We start from the raw sequence: 23,169 nt of genomic DNA on the forward strand, positions 1-23,169 counted from the left end.
TTCTCTAAAAGAAAACGAAACTTCTATGGCACACCAGGCCTTAAAGTTGGTTGTAACCCTGTTACCCCCTAGTTATAGGACTGTTTTCTTTTTCTCTTTCTTTCTTTTTTTTTTTTTTTTTTTGTATGCAGATGGACCTAGTGCCAGGTTGTAAACCAGGGAAGACTTCTCTGTAAAGGTTTGGAGGCAAATGTCTGAAAAATCCTGTTGAACAACTGTGCATTTAGTATCCTAATCTCTAACAGGCCTGGTCAGCACATGCCCTGTTCTCTGGCAGCAACAGCTCCTGACAGGATAGAGCTTCCTTACAAGGGGCACCAGTCTGCTTGATTCTCAGGCAGAACAAGCAGGGGCAGAGCCTGACTTGCCAGACTCTCTGTGGGGCTGAAAGGGATGATGAGTGTCACAACTCAGCCACCCTCTGCTCTGGACACCAGGGAAAAACACACCCACTGAGTAGGGTGTCTGTCAAAGCAGAAACTCCTTTAGTGGTATCAAACAGGGACTTATATAGAGTTGTGATGAGGGCAGAGAAGCCTGGGATGGGCCCAGGTGGAGTAAGGAACAAGGGCCAATAGTACTTTGCCACGTTAGTGGTAGCTGGGTAGAGGCAGGTCTTGGTCCGGGTAGTCAGAGACAGGTCTTCAATATCTAGCTAGACTCAGAAAGTTACACTAGGCCTCAGGCCAACTCAAGTTAGGCTCGGGAAAATACAATGGGAAATACTCAAGACCCTGCCTCATGAGGCCCGACAAGTAAACAGAGACAGCCCTGTCTCCCTTAAATTCTACTTTTTGAGACTTAATATTTTCTAAGCATTGATAAATCCTTTATATTAGCAATTCTACTCTTCTACATCACGGCATGGAAGTGGAGGGATACCCAATATATGGTTGATTTCACAACCTCCACAATATTAACAGTAAGTGGATCTCACACATAAAGGTGAAATGCGCTCTGAACATCTAGAAGATACTAGAGAAATCAGACCTCCATGAGTTTGGCAACCTGCTTTCCGTGTTGCCTAGAAATAGGTTTCTCCACACAGCTCCCTGCTCCCAATGCTCTGAGCAGATTCAGCCCACAGAGCCAAATTATTCAGAGGCCTGCCCTATTCAGGGAGTCGCATGCACTACATTGAGCTGGAAAGCATGCAGAATCTGCATTTCCCATGCATAACTGGAGAGGAACCACCACACCAGTTCCAGCACCTCACCGTCTGCTCCTCCCAGTCCAGGGACAGCAGCCCCTCACTCACCATGCCGCGGTTTCCTTGCTTTCCCAAGCGCTCCACGCAGTTTCCTGGAGGAGTTTTAGTTGAATGGCACACAGGACTGGCTCCACTTCCACTTCACAGCCAAGCTGGAACCCGGAAGCGTCCTCCAATATTTCTGACTGGCAAATTACCTGGAGTGCCTGATTGGGTAGTGATGCCTGAGTGACAAGTGCACCTCCCATAGGGTGAGCCTCTTCTTAAAGACACAGCACAGTATTTGCTGACCCTGCTTTCCAAACCAGAAAAAGACCTTTTCTAGATCAGTGGAGGTGTGCTTTTCAATAGCACTTGCCCTTGGATCTGGTTTCAGACCCGACTGTCTTCCTATAGGCACTTCTCCTTCTTCCACCTGGACACTACGTGGTTGTTTCACAGTCCACTATTTTTTGTGGATAGAGTAATTCCTTGTCACAGGCGTGGAAGGATGTCCAGAAGAGATTTAAGGACACAAAGGGGAGTATTTGTTCTGTGGTTCAATGCTGAGGTAAAAATGAGCTAAAGGTGCTTTTTTCCTGGGTGTCACATGTACCTCAGAAAATCAGGAAAGAAAAGTAGGAACCAGGACTTGGTGAGGGCGCAGGGCAGGTGGTGAGCGCGGCGGGAGCCTTGGTAAGAGGTGGTCCGGGTTGGGCATGGCGGGGTAAATGACTCAGGCTGCAGGCCCAAGGCTGGATGTGAGGAGGGGTGGAGCGCGCCTGGAACTGGCGACCCAGAGCTTCAAGCTGACCCGACGAGGGTTTCAGCGTCCTTAGAGCGCCCAGGGTGGAGAGTGGGGCGGGTCTAACTGCGGGGCCCAGCCGGGCAGGGGTCTGATATCTGGGCACAGTGCGAGCACCATCCAGCCCTAAACTTGCCACCAACACGTGACCGCGGGAGGCCCTAGCGGCCTGCAGCGGAGGGGGTGGGCGGGGAGAGAGAGGGGAAGGCTGGCTGATGCTGAGGCAAACTGGCGGGCAGACCGGAAGTCGCCCTGTAAACCCTGCGGCTCAGTGCCCTGCCTCAGGCGCGGCTGCGCAGCAGCGGAAGTCGTGTGTTGCAGCGCAGTCCTTGACACAGCCGGCGACCCCTCGCCTCCGCCTTCCCACCCGCTAGCCCGGGCCGGGCCCCCAGAAACTCCCGGAAACCCCGGCAGCCGTGCGTCCCGCCGAGCCCGCTGAGCAGCTGTCAGTCCTTGTGGCGATTCCTGCAACTTTGACCAGGGCCGGGTCGCGGGGCAGCTGGAGAGCGGAGGGCGCGCGGCGAGGACCTCGTGGCAGGGGCTGCTGAGCCGGCGGCCTATGCGGTGCTGGCGGTCATTTCTGTGCATGCGGCCTCCCCGAATCTGGGACGAATTCCCTGTCCAGACGACTTCCCAAATTACTTTTTTTCCCCTTTATTTTATTTTGTGGTCGTGGAGGGGAGGTGGAGGCGGGAGGCCGCGCTTGATTGACGGACCCAGAGAGTGCTTCGCTAACTTCCAGCTGCTGCTGCGCGGTCGGTGGGAGGGGAGCGACCCGGAACCTGAGGCTGGAGACTTGGGTGCTCTCTGAGGGTGGAGGCGCCTGGTTCCCGCGGATTCCTGATTTGCTCTTTTCCACCCCCTCCATTAGCATATGGACTTTTTGTTCCAGTCAAAAGCGGTAGGTCTTGGCGATTTGGGGACTTTCCTGTGGATGAGATTCTTCTTTTCTTTCACCCCCGAGTCAGGAAAAGAACGTGCTTTTCGCCTCCAGTGGTGGGCTTTTAGAAGAAGAAGTTCTACCAGAGACGGTTAGCAAGTTGGGTGGCAGTCTGGAGCCCTTGCGGCTGGAGTGTGCAATCCTGTGACTGGAGCTCAGCCACCACCCCATGCAGCCTCCCCACCGGAACATCGGTCCATGTGGTGGGAGGGCTTGACAAGACATTGTACAACTTTGGATGCATCAGGAGCAGCTCTAATTACTAGGAGATGGCCCTAAGATTAGAGCTAAACCTGTGTATTCCTAAGCATGTTCAATTATGAAATCCACTTGTGAACATAACCACTACAGGCTATAAAAGCCAGCCAAAGAAAACATCAGTCGCTGAACACTGACACTGAACCCAGAGCCAGTGAAACAAATGCATCCTGGATCTGAGACCTGAGCCAGGGAAAGAAACATTTTATCCCTGAACCCAAAACCTAAGAAACACACACTGACTCTCACACCAGGACCAAAGAAACATCCATTGTCCCTAGAATCAGAGCTGGTGAAAGAAATATTCCCTGGCCCTAAGATTAGAGCCAAAAGTCTAAAAAGGACCAGTGACAGGAAAACAGTTTGGTCCTGAAATCAGAGTCATTCTTGACCCTAACCAACTAAACTAACCAATCCCTGAGAAGGGAAAACTAATCAATCCCCGAGAAGATAAACTTCTCCCTGGGTAAACTCCTTGCCTAAGAAGCCTATATAAGCCCTTCTGCCTGTTCAGTTGCAGGCTGTCATTCACCTCACCAGGAGGCTACCACTCTCCTGGCCTCCACATTCTCAAATAAATCTCCTCCAAAGAGTCTTGGGTGAAGATCTTCATTCCACATAGAATACAAGAACCTGGCTGGGACATCCCTTAGAGGACTAAGCTGAAAAACATTTCTAAGATTCTCCCTTAGGGGGCATTAGCAAGGCTGAGCAGAAGATGTGACAACTTTTTTTGGAGATAAAGGAAATTGTTTCATTTCTGTAGGGCTTCCCCTTTAGCACAGTGTTAGCAGAAGTATCTTCTTGGATTGCCCAAGAAGGAGATAGCTCTCCTATTATTTTCCCTTAGGGGAACAGAGAAGAGCTTAGCTTTAGGGGCACTTCAGGAGGGGAGGGGAATTGCTATATCCTGCAGTGAGAACAGGAGTCCCCACTGCTTCCCAGCTACAGGTAGGCTGACTTCCCAATAAGTCAAGACACTTTCCTCTTTAGGGCCAAATTGTCCTATTGTGGCTCTACCCCTCAACAACTGCCCTATTGCAGCTCTTGGTATAGCCTGGCTTCCCTATGAGTCAGGATATCTTTGAGGTCCAGAGCTCTTAGTCTCACACTTACAATGTAAAATCAGGGACATTTAGGGACAGTCTTACCTCAGAGTCATGCAGGAATATATATATAAATTACAAAAATTATAAAAAAGAAATGCCTTTGGCATGTTCATCTTGTACCACAAGGTCTTCGATAAAATCAAGTAAATGACACTGAAAAGTAGACTGCTTTGCAGCCTATGTAACATGTCAATCTTGATGCTTGATCGAAAAGATAACTATACCAATGCTATAGTTCTCATAGATACAAAAGAGGAAACAAATACAAAAAAAAAATGTCTAGGAATTGTCACCTAATACCACTGTGCACTGTACTCCCATATGAACCTTTAAGATGATCTATCTATATTAAATTCAAAACAAAGGAGGTTTTGCCACTGAGGAGGCTGGCTTGGCAGAAGGCCACGGCTGCTTTCATGCAAGACCAGAAGGAGTTCATATTAACTAACTCTGGCAGCTGTCTCCCTGAGGACTGTGACACACTGTTAAGAATTCATTCTTTCCTTTTTCCCATTTATTGTTTTTTCTATGGTTTGTGGGACCCTCACCCCTTATTCTCAAAGGGTCGAGAAATTTCCTAGCAGAATGTTTTCCCAGGAAGATAGTGGCCTTCTCAACAACCCAGCAGATTCTGAGCACAAGGTCACTTAACTCAGCCCAGCCAGCCACCTGGTATAGGTTGATAAAGATGACCTAACTGAAGAACAGTGGCCTTGCTCTAAAAACAAGGAAAAAGCTGACTTAACAGAATGGGAGGGAGCAAAAGTCCTTGTACTCGTGCCAAGGCATCTTCAAAGATTCTCTTTGTAGTTGTACCTTTAAAAGCTTACCCCACAGAGGAGATACAACTCCTCTGTACACCTCGCTGTAACACGGATGGAGATGAGTTCCAAACATGTTTGTATTATGCTGATTAAACCTTGCTTACTACAGTCTGGGCCTCTCTGGTCGTCTCTCTCTGGGGGGTCATAATCTGGGCACAACAGGTGTTTTGCAGGTATGTGTCTTTGACTCCGAAAGAGACCCAAGAAGGAAATATTGACTGGGAAAACTTGATGTGCAAGCAAGTAAATTCCAAATATTGTGAGAAATGAGGGAAACAGCTAGATACCTAGATGTAGCCGCCTCGACGGGTTACTTTGTCTAGGGTTTGTAACCCGCCTGGCTGGTCAGTTATTCCAGGGTCACGGAGAGGCACCACCTGAAAGACATAGGCTGATAAGCAGGAAGGAGGCTAGGCAGATTTGTCGAAGCCTCCGTTTATTAGAGTCATGGTTACAGCTTATATAGCCCCTGAATGGGGAGCTTGGGGGGCTGGGGCACGGGGTCTTGCCACGTGGTCCACGCCCGTCATTGTCCAAGAGGTTACGATGGGTCAGGTCAAGATTCCTTGGTCAGGAAGTCACAAGGTGACACACCTAGTTGTCTAGATAGTTTGGAATGTGAGGCAGGTTCTGCTAACAGATAGCTCTCAATTAACAGTTAATTTGGGTGTGAGATAGGCTTGGTCAATAAGACTATTCTCAATACAATTGGAAAGTGAAGCCCTCTGCAAAAACTCCTCACGGTGGTGCTTCCTGTAAATTTTGGGGGGACACGGCTCCTGACACCTAGACAGTCATCCAATGTTCCTCTGTAATGCTGGGGCATCCATCTTTGGCCTACATGTCTAGCATTTTCGAGAGACTTTTCTGTGAGGCGGGATATTTTGAAGATTTGTCCCACCATGTCTCAAAAATTATTGCAAGTCATTTGTGTGTGTGTGTCTTACTTGTCCAATTAGGACAACATACTGTCAGCAGTGGAGTTGAGGGCACTTTTGACACAAAGAAAGTAAATTTCATGTGGATTTTCTTTGATGCCCATTGTTTTCTCTGCAGTAGATTAGTGCTGCCAGGAGCAGACATGTCTCATTGTTACATAAGAAAAGAAACTATGTTATTAAAACATCTTAAATGCCACATTCTGCAGATATTTGAAGTGTTTCAAGATGACATGTTTATTTAAAGTGTATCTGACCTTGAAAACATGCCTAATGTGACTACAAATTCAAGTGTAATAGCTGTCTAATTATTAATCTGCATTTTTATTATAATAAGCAGTTGGCAATTATAACTTTCAAGAAATAAAAATTTTTATTACATTGTTAAATGAGTTAATTAGGTAAAATGCCTTGAAGAAGAGTAGAAATGTCTGTACAGTATGTTCTAATAAAATTCATTTCAAATTTGTATAAATATACAATTTTTTTTACAGTATACAAAAATATGATCCAATGCAAAACATTCAAAACTAGTAGTAGCTTTTTGAAAGTAGATTCTACAATCTACCTTTTAAACTTATTATATCTTTATCTTCCTTTTTTCCTTTTCCGAGTAGTTCCAATAATCTACTCTTTTAATCCTATCATATCTATATCCACCTTTTCTCTTTCCAAATCAAGAACCTTAAATCATATTTCCTTTGTTTAGCTTTTTTCTGACCATTACCAATAGCAACTTGCAACTAATCACCCTAAACAATGACGAATATCCATGAACCAATGAGATAACAAAAACTCTTGGAAATGTGGTAATTGTGATCTTATATTTACTTTTTGCTCTCTAGGGCTGAATGATTCTTTTGGAGATCCTAAAAAGAAAATTTTTGGCCGGGCGGTGGTGGCGCACGCCTTTAATCCCAGCACTTAGGAGGCAGAGGCAGGCGGATCTCTGTGAGTTCGAGGCCAGCCTGGTCTACAAAGGGAGTTACAGGACAGGCTCCAAAGCTACAGAGAAACCCTGTCTCAAAAAAAAAAAAAAAAAAAAAAAAAAAAGAAAAGAAAAAGAAAATTTTTGGTTAATTGCCAGGTCTTATGAGAAATAGTTGTTCAATTTTGTTGTCCAGACTCTGGGTAATGGGAAATTTCAGGGCTTTTATCAAGTTCTAATTAAAGTTGTTTGTTAGGCTGGATTATCTCTGCTAGTGACCTCAGAATTCTTCTGAGGATATTGTAGCCCAAAGCAGATATTTATGTGGTATTTTCATCTTAGCCATTCTATCATAGTCCTGGAGGAATCATCATTTTGTGGCTAAATCCTCCTTTTGTAGACTTCAGAAGTCGCTGTTAGGTGTGCTTATGGTTCACTGCAGAAAACTAATAAAGAATTAAATCTGAAATCTCGTACAAGAGGGTAGATGAAATAGTATTTTAGTATTAGTATTCTATATTATCATTAATATGACAAAATGTTTAGAATATATATACACATAAATCTATCTATATATGTATATATATATCATAAATCTTATACCATAAAATAGCTATAAAAGAGTTAATATAATGCCAAAGGATTATGAGATTAGTAGCAAAAAATAGTATTTAAATACTTATTTTTCTACTGTCCCATATCAGGTGGCTCTTCTGACATGAGACAATGATTCTGGATTTTACTTTAATAAGCATGCTTGGATTTAGAGAAATAGAGAGCCAGGCTCTAACTATAAAACCAGCTTTAATCTTTAACTGGCCTGGAACTACAAAACATCGTCTGCATTGTATCTCTGTTAAGAAAAGCATAAACAAATATATGGGAAGCTTTATGAAATTTTATCGTTTTGGCAATGTGAAAGACCAATAGGCAATAATTATACTCTTTATCTTGAGACAGCTTTTCTTGATTGTTTTTTCTTTGGTTGTGTAATTTGTACAGTGGTTTTCAGATTCCTTAACTTGATAGGTTTATTCTCCTGAATAGACTGAATTAAAACCCTACTCCAACCCTAATTTGGGTGAGATTCTCTTTTGCAAATTTATATCTGATCAAATGAAAAGCCTTTGTTATTTTTATAGGTTTGTTTAGATTAAACAGGCATGCTGTTTGATGAACCATCATCTCTTCTAATTAAAAAATATCTCTTGCCGGGCGGTGGTGGCGCACGCCTTTAATCCCAGCACTCGGGAGGCAGAGACAGGCGGATCTCTGTGAGTTCGAGACCAGCCTGGTCTACAAGAGCTAGTTCCAGGACAGGCTCCAAAACCACAGAGAAACCCTGTCTCGAAAAACCAAAACAAAAAAAAAAAAAAAATATCTCTTGTTCAAATCTTTATCAATTTACATGGTACCCACAGATTTTCTTCTCCTGTGGAAACAAAACCAAAACCTCTTTCCCCAATGTAACATATGTCTTGGTTTCCTTTCTGAAGTCAGTACATTTTAAAAGTGTATCAGCTGATTTTTCTATTATCCAATGTCTCTCTGGAGCTGTTGTTTCTTTATGATTAGCATTCAGAGAATTCAAATTAATAAAATATTATGCAATCTATTTCTGGGGATCATTATCATCCCTCCCTGTTTAACTTAGCCTGTACAGTATGATTTGATCTTTATCTAAGTGTCTGCCCTGTAGGACTGTGTTATATTCCTGTATTATACTTTATATTATAATAAGCAAAAAATTGTTTCAATTTCTTTGAGTTCTATGCTGGAGCATGCTCAGTCAGTTCTACAGGTATACCCATGATGGTTGTAAATTCTAGCAAATGTGTCATTACTTAATCAGCCTTTTCCAACTCAAAGTAGCTGTTAAAAGTACTATAATTTCTGCTAGGTCTACCCCTGATAATTGACAAGGTCCCAATTTTTCTTTTAGAATGAACTTAGAGACATTTCCACATATATTTTTAAGTTTTTACACAGTTTATGTGGTAAATGATCCATTCTAAGATATTATCTACCTTTTGCATTAAAATTCCTTCATGGGGATGTTTGGAGGTTAATATGACCAGAATGCCCTTAAGATTCAGATACACATGATACACATATGCCTTCTGCAATTTCTCTTCAATCATAACTAATTTTCTCTCAGTATCAGCATAGAATTCACTGGCACTATTTAAGTCCAAGTCACTATCTAAGGTTCTGTTTAATCAAGTCCTATTTCAGTAGTGTGCCATATGTGGGAAATGTCTCTTAGCAATCTTTGGAAGGCATTAAGGATCTGCAATTGATCTGTTCTAATTTAAACTTTTTGTGTTCTAATTTTTCATAAACCTATTTTATAACCTAAACAATTAATAGAATCTCCTCTTTGAAAATTTTTATGAGCAATTTGTAATCCCCAACAAGGCAAAATTTTCTTCCTTCAAACATTCTTTCTAACGTATTTACATTTAAATCAGATAGTAAAATATTATCCTTGTAATAAATGGTAAACTATAAATTCAGGAAATCATTTTCAATGGTTGAATTATAAAATATTGAACATTCCCTATGCAATAATATTGAAATGATACCTCTGAGCACACTAAGAATTGCTATAAGTTGGCACTGTGAAGGTAAATTTTTCTATGTCTTTTTCTTATTAAGTTATACTGAAGAAACAATTTTTTAATTCAATAATTATAAGAGGCTTTTCTTTAGGTAACAGGGAAGTCAAAATAATTACATACTGGAAATGGCTGAATCACCTTTTTAACAGATCTTAGATCCATTAACATTCTTCATTTTCCAGATTTCTTTTTATAACAAATATAGAATTCTAAGGATTGATTCTTCAATATGCTGAACATCTAGTTGCTTCTGTACCAGTTATTCTAATGCCTGCATTTTCTCTAATGTTAAATGCAATTGTTTAACCCAGAGAGGTTTTTCTGTCAACTCTTTAAAAGGTACAGCTGTTGGTGCTTTTGAAATATCAGCAGCTGTTGTGTCCCGTTCTTGTACCTCCTGAATTGTTGGTGACTGTTCTTTACAATATCTTGTAATAATTTTTGCATAAACAATTATGTTGTTAATTTATTATTTGTTTCTAAAATTAGGGGAATGTTAATCTGAGTACTCCATTGCTGTAACAAATTATGTTTTGACAATTCATTGCTATGGTAGCCACAAATGGTTTTAATTCTCGTCTGTCTTTCTGATCTTATACATTCAATCTTTCATATTTTGCTTTATATGAAAGTTTCTATCCCTAAAAACTGAACATTTACATCCTGAAGAGGTTAATTTGATGACAGAAATTTTTCAAAATTTTGTTGTCTCTGCAACTATGTCTACCAGGTCTTCAGTGGTGAGGTCATTTGTCATCTTAATTTTGATCTTTATTTATTTATAAAAGTTTGTCAAAATTCTTACTTTCTGATTTCTCCTGAACTTTGTGTTCTCTTTTCTATATCTGTTCTATTATCCAGAGCAGGGTGGTTTCTTACAATCATCATTAGGTTCTTTAATTAGGTCTGGGAAAGATTTTCCTTTACAATGGCAGAAACAACTGAATCACATTTGGCATAGGGGCTTGTGAGAGGCCCCTCAAAGAGTTTCCTGAAGACAAAGGATTACACTGAAGGTTGCTCATTGACCTACATTCTTGAGTCCAATGCCTGCCTTTACCACATCTTCTGCATTATCCAAAAGGGAGGAACATTCTGAATGGGTTATTCTTAGAAAAACCTATTGTTTCTTGGAATGCCGTCTCCAATCCCTTTTAAGGTAACCTTGTTTGTCACAGTTATAACATTTGATATTTTTCCTCACACCTCTGCATATCAATTCTCCGATTCATACAACATCATGGTCATGAGATTCAATATTAATTGTATCTCAACTCCATTCCTCCAAAGCTGCTAACCTTGCCTTTAAAAGCATAATTATATTTTTTTCATAGAGAATTGGCATTTTCCAACAGTCAGAGATTCAATTCTTTTCTTTGCCTGGCTTTTGAATTTCTTACCATTTTATTTATCACTGTGTCAGTCTTTGTATGAAATCCATAAGTGCTTCTTTGGGCCCTATTAATCTGTCATTTATGATTCAATTTTTCTTACTATTTCTCCAATTCTGTCCCAAGAATTCAAAGCTGCTGCATTACTTAAATACAGGGTTTGATCATTATATACATTTGGCTTTTCTATAATAGCATTATCTCCTTCTCCAAGAATTTGACTTTAGGAGATTTCCTTACCTACATGGCCTGGCCAGGTGGCTAAAATGCCAGAGGCAATTGTCTTTTTCATGAATTCGTGCCCCCAAACAGTGGGTGTCAATTATTGCACCAATAATAAAAAGCCAGAACCAGATACTGGGGCTCAAACTAATGATCAGAAAAACAAAGCAGCCAAGCCACTAGAAGTATTTACCTCTGTGAAATCTTCAGACTGAAAGAGAAAGCATGTTCTTTCTTATTCTGTTTATATTCTTCTCTAGTGTTGGGATTAAAGATGTACACAATCATTGTCCAGCATTGATGGCTAACTACTGTGGCTGGTGGGATTAAAGTTGTGTGCCACACCTCGATGCCCTGTATGGCTAACTACTATGAATGTTTTGCATTCAGATCTTCAAGCAAGCTTTATTTACTAAAATACAAATGAAATATCAGTACAAAAGAAGCAGGAAGATCACTATGATGTGCTATGTTGTCTACACACATGCGTGCACATGCGCACACACATACTTACTGGAAAAGAATACTATACAAGAAAAGGAGCATTGGAGAATAGGGATAATACAGTAACTCAAAGTAATTTCAGTTGTCTGCCACTGATGCCCATAGAATCATTTTCAAAAATATATACAGGCAATCATGAGACTTTATAACATTAATCCCATGCACTTGGAGAAACTGAGCATTTGACAATGGGCCATCACATCACCATGTGACCATAACTGCCCATCATTAACTGGGTGTTATTGGACCCACCAAGTTATAAATTAGGACATGCACAGCAGCGATCTCCTATCCAAAGGAAGTGATATATTGGTATAGGAGGTTCTTTCTACGTGTTGCTTTCATTGGTTAAATAAAGAGACTGCCTAGGCCTTTTGATAGGGCAGCAGCTTAGATAGGTGGAAAAGACAGAACAGAATGCTGGAAGAAAGAAGGTAGGCAGAGAGCAGCCTGCCATGAAGCTGCCAGGTCAGACATGCTGAATCTTTCCCAGTATGCCATGACCTCGTGGTGACATAAAGATTATTAGAAATGGGTTGAATCAAGATGTGAGAGTTAGCCAATAAGAGCTAATGGACCAGGCAGTGTTTAAATGAATAGAGTTTCCATCTAATTATTTCGGGTGTAAACTATCTGGGAGCTGGGTGGCTGGAAGCGGCCCGCTGCTCCACATTACTACAATATATAAAAGACAAGGATCAAGTAGGTCCTGAAGGCATAAACAAGCTAAATGTAGAAGTGTCCAAATGTCTGGTATTCCCTCCTGTTACACTGCCTTCTGTTGTCAAGCATGCACTAATAGCCTCATTGGATGTTCCTTATGATTGGTCGACTTAAGAAGAGAAGACTAGTACTTGGCTCTGTACATTATTTAGCCAATACTCAGAAGTGGACAGCTGTAGCATAAGAAGCCCTTTCTGTGAAAATTCTGAAAGACTCTGGTGAAGGAAAATCTTTACAATGCTCAGAACTTCAGGCAGTATACACCATCATACAGTTTGCTTGGATGCAGAAATGGCCTACTGTGCAACTAGTCATTGATTGATTGGCTGTACACAATGTACTAACAGGATGTTCAGTTAGTTAGAAATAGCATGATTGGAAAATTGGTGAGAAAAGACATCTGGGGAAGAAATTTGTGGATAGATCTCATCAAATGGACAACGGGTGTGAAGATACTTGCATCCAATGTAAATGCTCCCCCAAAGGTGACTTCAGCTTTGAAGGAGTTCAATAAACAACTAGATAGGATGACTCTTCCTGTAAGCAGTCAGACTCTTTTTTTAGACATTCATGTAATTGTCCAGTGGGATCAAGAACAAAGTCACCATAGTGACAGAGATTCATGTTAGAAATGGGCCCAACAACATTGAATTTCACTCACCATGGCTTACATGACTACAGCTGCTACTGAATACCAGATAGGCCAAGAGTAGAGACAAATAATGAGCCCTTGATATGGCACCATTCCCTGTGATTACTTTCGAATACTTACTCCATAAAAAGGACAATTCTTTTTCCCTAAGAGTTGGTACTTATTCTGGTTAAAGATTAACCTTTCCAACAGGAAATGCTTTTGCCAAAACCATCATCAATAAATTCACCAAATGTCTTGTCCACTGCCATGGTATTCCACACAGTATTGCTTCTGAACAGTGAACTTACTTGACAGAGAAGTGAGGCAGTGAGCTTACAATCACAGAATCCCCTGGTCTTACCATGTTGTCCAGCATGCTGAAGAAGCTGGTACATTAGACATATGGAATGGCCTTTGGTCTTTTGAAGACACAGTTACAGCACCAATTATGTGGCAGCATATTGAGGGCTGGGGCAAGGAAGGCAGCATATGCTCTGAATCTGCAATATTTATATTGTACAATGTCTCCTGAAGTCAGGATTCATGAGTACAGGAATCAAGGGGTTGAACGAGAGTATTTCAACTCACTATCACCCCTAGTAGCCCACTAGGAATATTTGTGTTTCCTGTTTCCACAATATTAAGGACTGCTGGCCTAAAAGTTTTGGATCCAGAGGGAGGAATGTTCCTTTCAGGAGCCATAGCACACATTACAATGAATGGTAAACTGAGATTTCCCTCTGCTCATTTGAACTTCAAATGTCCTTAAACCAACAGACTAAGAAAGGAGTAATGTCATTAGAATGGGTGATATATCAAGATTACCATGGAGAAATTGGACTGCCTCTCCACAATGGAAGTAAAAAAGGGTTATGTCTGGGGTGCCAGAGATAATTTAGGGCATCTGAGAAACTACAACAATCCAATCCAGGAAGGGCACAGACTAATCAGTAATGAAATTATGTGTCACTTCTCCAGGAAAAGGCCCCCAAGACCTACTGAAATGCTTGGAGATGGTGGAAGAATTACAAAATGGGTAGTATAGATAGTTCTGAATACCATCTAAGGCCATGTAAACAGTTTCAGAAATGGGGATTATGACTGATATGTTTCTATTGTATTTTATTAATAATGTATTTGTACAGATATTTGCATGTTCTTGGAATCTCCTTCCCATATGTTGTAACATAAATTAAAACAATATCAATGGTTAACAGATGCACGTTTGAAATGCTACAAAAATGTCCCTGAAGGGACTTTGACACTATTTTAAATACATAATGCATTTGGGTTTGTTTGTGGGATAGTTATGTTTAGGCAAAATTATGACCGGGTTATTGTTTTTTACTGTTTTTAATTTGGTAATTAACCATGACATGAGTCAGTATCATTGAATGCCAAGTTCACAAGGTGTGGATCATAAAAGCTATTCTTGGCTGTCAACTTGAATATATCTCGAATAAACTGTAATTCAGAAATTGAAGGCACAATTGTGCCTCAAGGAAAGGAGATAACATGCCATTGATTCAGACCCTGAGGCTGAATGACACAGACCTTTAATCCAGACCTTGAGGCTGGAAGGTACCTCTAATCTGGGTCACTTGTCTTCTGGAAGGACAGTGAAAGAAGAAAGGTGGTGTGGCAGGTTTTTTTTTTTTTTCTGCTTTCCCTCACCCTGTCAGCACACCCATTCCTTCAACGACATTGAAGCTTAGTTCTTTGGGATGATAACATATGCAAAAACCAGATGAGACACCCAGAACTCATGGTACTAAGGAACTTCTAGATTCTTGTACTTTCCATTCAGAGCTAGTCATTTTACTGTATATTGTAAATCATTGTAATAAATTTTCATATATATGTAGTATATATATGTGTGTGTGTGTATATGTATGTATTTATACACAAACATAGACAGATCCATAGATAATAGAAAAGTGGATAGATTCATTTCATAAGTTCTGTGCTGCTTTGAAAGAATATGGCTCATATGATGCTTGCCTGGTGGCATTATGAAACGATCATGGATTCCAGTTGGTGATGGGTCAATAGGAAGATAAACATTCTGAAGTAAAGCATGGGTAACAGGCTTTCCAGCTCTCCTATGGTGATGGTTGATATGAGTTTGTAAGTTTCTCTGAGACAGATACATTCTCTTGCATCCTTGAACAATGCTACACATGAAGAGAGAGCCTCGTGTACACTGCTCAATCCACTGCACAGGATCACCACAGCCTGGGCACATTTTATCTCATTTTTCCATGTAAAATAGCACAGTCATAGCAAAAGATATGCTTGCATGGAATTATTCTTCCATAGACTTTAATAGGCAATCCATATTTGTCACAGAAATGAACTGGTATGCCATCCGTTTCACCTAAGATGTTTATCTTAAAATCCCAAAAAGGTGTCCAAGAAATTTTCACTGATTTCCAAAGAGTTCACCGTTTTTAAAGTCATACCATTGTTCTTCATTATAATCAAATCCTTCTTCATCACCTGGTGGGGCCTTTGCAGGCATTCTGCTAATAGTCCTTTGAAGTCGAGCTGCAGGCTTAACTTTGTTGGCTTGTTTGGAGATGAGTTTTATAGGAATTCTTCAGCAAACATCAAGACCACCCAAGTATCCAGAACAATTAGTGCCTTGTAAATCATTGTCAGTGTGATCCACGATTCCACTCATAGGGCACACTGCCTTTGTACATTATTTTAAATCAGTTTCACACATTTACTTTAGACTCCTAAACAGATTTTATAGAATAGGATCTTTTATCCTTTTGCAAACAAAATTGATAACATGGTGTATTTTCAAAAACAACAAAAATATGTCTTGTCAAATATGATGAAGAATGCATGGGCAGCCTTTATATGGAAGTCCTGTTGAACTTGTCCATATTGGGTTTCATGGTCTTAGTTGATGAAGATAACTGACCATGTCTCTTCCTCAAGAGGGCCCCAGCTATAACTACAGATGTTTGTGAGCTACCATGTGGTTGCTGGGAATTGAAATCAAGGCCTTTGGAAGAACAGACAATTCTCTTAATTGTTGAGCCATTTCTCCAGTCCTGATCACCAAAATAAAAAGACCAAAAGTAGAAACCACAAAGTTGTCTTTTTATATCCACGTATCTGTCATGGTCCTACAAACCCATAACCACATTACATGCATACCATGAATGCTTGCTGCAAAATGAATCCTATTTTATCTGGTGTTTGTTGCATCGAGAGGCAGGCAGCTTGTTTGTCCCAAAGGCCTGACTAGCTTACACCTGAAATAACCACACAGATACTGTATTAAAACACTGCTTTGCCATTAGCTCTAACTTCTTGTTTGTTAACTCTTACATATTAGTTTAACCCATTTCCATTAATCTGTGTATCACCACATGCCTGTGGCTTACCGGCAAGATTCTAATCAGTGTCTGTCTGAGGCAGAGGATCCATGGCTTTTCTCTGCCCTTCTTCCTCCCAGCATTCAGTTCTATTTTCTCCACCTACCTAAGTTCTACCCTATCAACTAGGCCAAGGCAGTTTCTTTATTCATTAACCAATGAAAGCAACACACAAACAGAAGGAACTCCTACACCAGGCATAATCTGGCATCTCTGGATAATTCCCTTAGAAGGCAGTACTTCAAAATGAAATACCAAGTAGTTAACTAATGGGGAGAGGGAAAAGAATAAAGCATTAAATTTGTGTGTGTGTATAAAAATATATAAACACTCTCTCACACACTATACAGACATACACATGGATACATACACATATATATGTATATATCCGTAGAACATCAATCTACTGTCTGAGATACTTGAATCACTAAGTATAAGCACGATATAAAAATAAACAAATGTCTCAGAAGGAACAGAGGACCACAAAATAAACTTCATTAAATGGGTTTGCCACACATGTAGCACACTATAGTATGTTTTCAAATAGAAACCATAATATCTCTACCATCAGACTTAAGTGAACAAGGTAAGTAATTTAATTCCTTCAAGGCTATGATTAAATATAAATGAAACATTTTTTTTCTCAAAGATAAAGATACCTGTGATGTCTAAAGTCTTTACCAAATGGTTTATTTAAATAGGGTTTGTCTCTTTTATGACTTTGTCCCTATTTCCTGATGTCAAGTAGATAGAAAAAGACTTTGAAATATTTACAAAGTTAGAAACATGATGGAGAAGTTAAGAAGTGTACATTCCACCAGGTGGTGGTGACACACACCTCTAATACCAGTAGCACTCAGGAGGCAGAGAAGATAGATCTCTGTGAATTCAAAGCCAGCCTGGTCTAAAAGAGCTAGTTCCAGGAGAGGCTCCAAAGCTAAAGAGAAACCCTGTTTCAAAAAACAAAAACAAACTGGGCGGTGGTGGCACATGCCTTTAATCCCAGCACTCGGGAGGCAGAGGCAGGCGGATCTCTTTGAGTTCGAGGTCAGCCTGGTCTACAAGAGCTAGTTCCAGGACAGGCTCCAAAAACCACAGAGAAACCCTGTCTCGAAAAATCCAAAAAAAAAAAAAAAAAAAAATCAAAAACAAAGAAATGTTTATTTCCAGGACCAAGATCCAATTTTTGACACCTATCTGTAATTCCTGCTACAAAAGATCCTAGGTTCTAATGTTCTCAGAAGCCGGCATGAACATTCATGTATCTAAACACACACACATAGCACATGCTTACAATTACAGAAACTGTTACACACACACAACATATAATTACAATTACAGCAACTCTTTCGACAATAGATTTTCACTCATGAAAGTTCTTCTCTTGTAAACATTCATTCCTGTGGCACAGGCATTGAGGCACCTAACAGGTTACTTATAGAGTATTGCTTCACTAAGAATTGGTTTGTATAACAGAAAGCATGTGAAGGCGTAAGTCACAAACAATCCCACACCAGTTTGGAATTATGATTAATAGAATGGTTATTTATTTAAAGGGGAAAAAAACTTACAGATCACCGTCCCAGACAACAGCCTCTGCACAATCAGGAAAGGAGCCTAGTTGCCAGAAGCCAGAGAGAGAGCGGAGAGAAGTGGCCACTTTTTTAAAGGGAGAGAGACCACGCCCCAATGGGCTAGAATCTCAGCGGCTATTGGCTGAAGGAGCAGAAGGAGCTCCCGCAACAAGCATGCATGTACACTTGAAGTCAGAGTAATGAATTCTAAGTTGCTAGTAATATTTGTGAAGTTTCAGGAAATGGTGCTGCTCTGAAGAAAATATGTCACTAAGAAAAAGATTTGAAAATTTATATCAATACACCATTTCCAGTTCATGCCCTCTGCTCAATGCTTCAGACTAACAATGTGAATATTAGATTCCTGCTTTAGCAGTCATGTCTGTCAACTTTTTCCATGTCTCTTTCATGGTGATCCTGTATCCCTCTGAAACCAAGGGCCAAATGAAACTCTTTTATAAATGGGCCTAAACATTATATCACAAAAACAGAAAAGGAACTAACAAATACATACATTTTTTTTACCTGAATTAGTTATTTCATGGAATTGAAGAGAAGTATAAAATCTAAAAGGGTTACATGATTGTTTAAACTCATACTTTAAGTGTTAGAGCTCTGGGGGAATGATTCCTTGACTGTCGGGAGTCAGGTTATATCTACAGTTGTGAACAGAAGGCATCTACAGCTGTGAGAGGAAAGGTACTTTGACTATTGAAAAATCAGGTTATATCTAAAGATATAGAGGGAAGACATCCTGTATACTGAAAGGTACTGACTGTTCGAAGTCAGTCAATATCTAAAGCTATAAAGAGAAGATATTCAGGATACTGACCACTGTGGTAAGTCAGGCTGAAACTAAAGCTATTGATGGAAGTTATCCTGAATACCTAGGTTTCTGAAGAAAATGGTATCTTTACTATCAGAAGTCAAGACATACCTACAGCTGTGAAGGGAAGTATGCTGGATACATACAGCTTTGAGTAGAAAGGTGTGCTGACTGTCAGGCTATACATGAAGCTATAGAAGGAAGGATAGCTACAGCTCTAAAGAGAAAAGTACACTGAATGTTGGAATGAAGAAATCCTGGGTACATGCAGCTGTGAAGAGAAAGACACCCGGAATGATGAAATTCCAGATATAAATGAAGTTGTGGAGGGAAGGTATCCTGGTTACATAGGATGCTGAAGAAAAAGATACCTACTGTACTATCAGAAGTCAGGCTATGCCTATAGCTGTGAAGAGAACGTATCCTAGAGACCTACAGATGTGAGGGGAAAGTTTCCTCAGTGTCAGGCTATATCTGAATTTGTTCCAGTGGGGAATGCTCCCTCCACAGGATGTAGCAATTCCTCTTCTCACCAAAAGAGAGTCTTTACAGCTGGGCCTGGTTTCAATCTGCTAAGAGAGTTTCCCAGCAGAGATATTCATTGCTGCTCTGATCTACTCCTCTACGGGAGGTTCCCAGCAGAATTGTCCATTGCTTCTCTGTTTTGTTCCACTAGAGAGTTTCCTAGTAAAGATGCCTATTTCATCTCAGTTCCAAACCAAATTGTTATTTCTATGCTTCACTTGTTTTGTTTGTTTGGTTTTAGTTCTTTTGTTTTTCCCGTTGGTTTTTTGAGACAGTGTTTCTCTGTAATTTTTGGAGCCTGTCCTGGAACAAGCTTTTGTAGACCAGGCTGGCCCTTTAACTCACAGAGATCTGCCTGCCTGTTTCCTGAGTGCTGGGATTAAAGGCATATGCCACTACCACCTGGCTACTTCTTCACTTAAGGGGGAAACTGCTGCAAAATGGTACTGTTTCATTCCTTTAAGGGAGTTTACCAGCAGAGCTGTCCACTGATTCTCTACTCCGAACAACTAGGGAGTTTATCATTGCTCAAGGGAAAGGTCTTAACCCAATACTCATTCAAAAGATTTATTTAAAGGTGGTTAATCTAAAAGACTGGCTGCCTCTGCCAAAGTAGAAAAGAGATTTTGCCAATTGATTGGGCACAGGGCTTATATACGAACAGAGATTTTTTAGGTAGAAAGTTTTCAGGGTGGGAAGTCATCAGATTTCAATCCCTGAGTTTTAAAAGTTGAGACTTACTGGATTTGGGGCTCTGGAATTGGTTGGCTTCAAACTCAGGGATTAGTTGATTTGTGATCAGTTACTGGTCAAGGGCAGAGTGTTACTTTGGATCTGGTTTCAGGGTCAACGTGTATTTTTTCCAATGGCCCCTGTTCACATTTTGGGTTTGATTTCAGGGTCAGGGTGTTTCCTTCACTGGCTCTGGTTTAGGTGTCAGGGTGTGTCTCATTGGGCCCAGGCTTAGGGTAGTCAAATTTTGTGTTTTTCACTGGTTCTGGATTCAGTTTCAGGGTGTGTTTCTTTGTCTCGCCCTTTTACTCTACACATAGGGCTTCATATGTTCATTTGTTCCATGAGTATGCGGGTACATACAATATAAAAAAGGATATCATAATATTTGAATCCTTTTTGACACTGTCAGACTTTTTCTACAGAATTAATACTCTTTTGTAACTGATTATATGTGTGCTGGATAAAAATTTTAACAGGTAATTTATAATAAGAAGACCTCAGTATCTTTTTCAGATAGTCAAAGACTATTGTAATATGCAGTGCTTTAACGGATTAATTACATACAAAAAGTTTCACTCCTTTATAAAGTGTAAAACTTTAGCATACTGACTACATTTACAGGGTTTATCTGTAGTATTTTATCTCATGACACTGAAGACTAGTGATACATGCAAAAGCTTTATCATACTAATTGAATTTATATACTTTCTTTCCAGTGTATTTTCATTTATCTTTTGAAGTTGACTGTGATGAGCTATCTGGGACCATCCTCAACAACAATAACAACAACAAAACCCTCTCTTCAGGGTAATGGCATGGGTACTAGATATATATTAGAGAATATGAAAATGCAAATGAAAAGAATAAAATGGAGAAACACATAGAATAGTATTGGGAGGGAATACCAGTGAGTCCTGAAAATCCACATGCATTTAATTTCCAAATGCTTAAAATAATCTTGACCCCAAAGTTAGGAGTAAGACAAAAGACTGCATTAACATGATACAGGGAAATGAACATACAATTGAAATTTGCAGTCTACATCCATAGTTAAAAATTGTTTCTAGAACAAAACAAGTCACACTTACACCTCAGACCAAAACATTCTGTAGGCAAACCACTCCCTCCATGGAAACCAAAGTTATCTACATAGTGGGAACTGGAACTAATTTGAATCTTTAGACTTTTGTTTGAGGCAGGAATGGATCTACTTTCCTATTCCTGGAGTAGAAGGTCTGACAATTAGAGACACCTGTTGAAAATAACCTTGAGAGAGCAAACTCCTGGAACTATATCTAGGTGGAGCATTTGTTTGAGGTAAAAGCACAATAATCATGAAGAAACTAGAGGAAAGTCCCAGCTCTCTGACCTTTGTTCAACTTGGAAAAAGGCTCACATTTTCAGGCTTCCACAATGAGCAAAAGTTTTAACATATACATTCGTAGGGTTTTTATTCTTTAATGTCTTGAAGATGACTGTGATATGCTAAGCCTTTACCACACTTATAAAATTCATAGTATTTCTCTCCAGTGTGTGTCCTTTTATGCTGTTGAAGAGTACTGTCATGGGCAAAAGGCTTTACCACATTGACTATATTCATAGGGTTTCACTCCAGTATGGTTTCTTTCATGTGTTCAGAGACTATTTTGACAAACAAAAATTTTACCACACTGACTACATTCATAGGGTTTCTCTCCAGGATATGTTCTTTTATGAATGTGAAGATAACTTTGAGCAAAGACTTTACCACACTGATTTCATTTATAGGATTTCTCGCCAGTATGTGTTCTTTTATGAATGTAAAGATTACTGTGACGTGCAAAGACTTTACCACACTGATTACATTCATATGGCTTTTCTCCAGTATGTGTCCTTAGATGTATTTTGATCGCACGGTGACATGCAAAAGCTTTACCACACTGACTACATTCATAAGGTTTCTCTCCAGTATGCGTTCTTTCATGTATTTTGAGCCCACTGTGCCATGCAAAGGCTTTACCACACTGACTACATTCATAAGGTTTCTCTCCAGTATGTGTTCTTTTATGCATGTGAAGATAACTGTGATACGCAAAGGCTTTACCACACTGATTACATTCATAAGGTTTCTCTCCAGTATGTGTTCTTTTATGCATGTGAAGATAACTGTGATATGCAAAGGCTTTACCACACTGATTACATTCATAGGGTTTCTCTCCAGTATGTGTTCTTATATGCCTTTGAAGATCAACCATACATACAAAGGCTTTACCACACTGATTACATTCATAGGGTTTCTCTCCAGTATGTCTTATTTTATGCTGTTGAAGATCACTGATACATGCAAAGGCTTTACCACACTGAGTACATTCATAGGGTTTCTCTCCGGTATGGGTTCTTTTATGCCTTTTAAAAACACTGTCATATATAAAGGCTTTACCACACTGATTACATTCATAGGGTTTTTCTCCAGTATGCATTCTTTCGTGTATTCGGAGATTACATTGGAATGGAAAGGCTTTACCACACTGATTACATTCATAGGGTTTCTCTCCAGTATGGGATCTTTTATGCCTTTGAAGATGACTGTGATATGCAAAGGCTTTACCACACAGATTACATTCATAGCGTTTCTCTCCAGTATGTCTTATTATATGCCTTTGAAGATCACTGATACATGAAAAGGCTTTATCACATACATTACATCCATATACTTTGTCTCCAGTATGTGTTCTTTTATGCATTTGAAGATGACTGTGACGTACAAAGGCTTTACCACACTGATTACATTCATAGGGTTTCTCTCTAGAATTTGTTCTTTCATGCCTTTGAAGATGATTGTCATATGGAAGGGCTTTAAGACACTGAGTAGATAAAGACGGTTTTTCTCCAGTTTTACTTGTTTCCTTCCTGCAAGTATAATAGACATGTAAAAGCATTATTACATTCAATACACTGTTGAATGTTTATATCTGTATGAATTAATTTTACAATTTGGTCCAATTGTAAAGAACAACTAGATCTTATGGTTTTATTACTGTGTCTACACTCA

At 39.9% G+C, this 23,169-nt stretch overlaps 3 protein-coding genes and 1 pseudogene across 4 annotated transcripts in view; all 4 read right to left on the reverse strand.

Moving 5' to 3' along the window:
• The window catches only part of LOC130870613 (zinc finger protein 431-like), a 129,060-nt gene extending 127,762 nt beyond the window's left edge, over positions 1–1,298 (reverse strand). The window contains exon 1 of the mRNA XM_057763380.1: positions 1,259–1,298. The gene's annotated coding sequence lies outside the window, so the exon portion shown is untranslated. The remainder of the gene's footprint in view (positions 1–1,258) is intronic.
• LOC130870673 (zinc finger protein 431-like) overlaps positions 1–1,382 on the reverse strand; it is an 80,199-nt gene extending 78,817 nt beyond the window's left edge. Inside the window, exon 1 of one of the 2 annotated variants that reach the window (XM_057763416.1) lies at positions 1,259–1,382. Coding sequence is in view for 1 of the 2 variants with exons in the window: in XM_057763407.1 (XP_057619390.1) it covers positions 1,259–1,261 (3 nt within the window). In the remaining variant the exon portion in view is untranslated. The remainder of the gene's footprint in view (positions 1–1,258) is intronic. The other variant, XM_057763407.1, reaches the window with a different exon arrangement.
• Positions 1,383–9,871: 8,489 nt separating this feature from the next.
• On the reverse strand, positions 9,872–17,216 carry LOC130876977 (E3 ubiquitin-protein ligase Hakai-like; annotated as a pseudogene).
• Positions 17,217–17,676: 460 nt separating this feature from the next.
• LOC130870695 (zinc finger protein 431-like) overlaps positions 17,677–23,169 on the reverse strand; it is a 29,210-nt gene continuing 23,717 nt past the window's right edge. Inside the window, exon 4 of the mRNA XM_057763436.1 lies at positions 17,677–23,027. Coding sequence (XP_057619419.1) covers positions 21,896–23,027 — 1,132 coding nt within the window. The 3' untranslated portion in view covers positions 17,677–21,895. The remainder of the gene's footprint in view (positions 23,028–23,169) is intronic.

The sequence above is a fragment of the Chionomys nivalis genome, chromosome 1 (assembly GCF_950005125.1).
Source record: "Chionomys nivalis chromosome 1, mChiNiv1.1, whole genome shotgun sequence".
In the NCBI taxonomy this organism is placed as follows: domain Eukaryota; kingdom Metazoa; phylum Chordata; class Mammalia; order Rodentia; family Cricetidae; genus Chionomys; species Chionomys nivalis.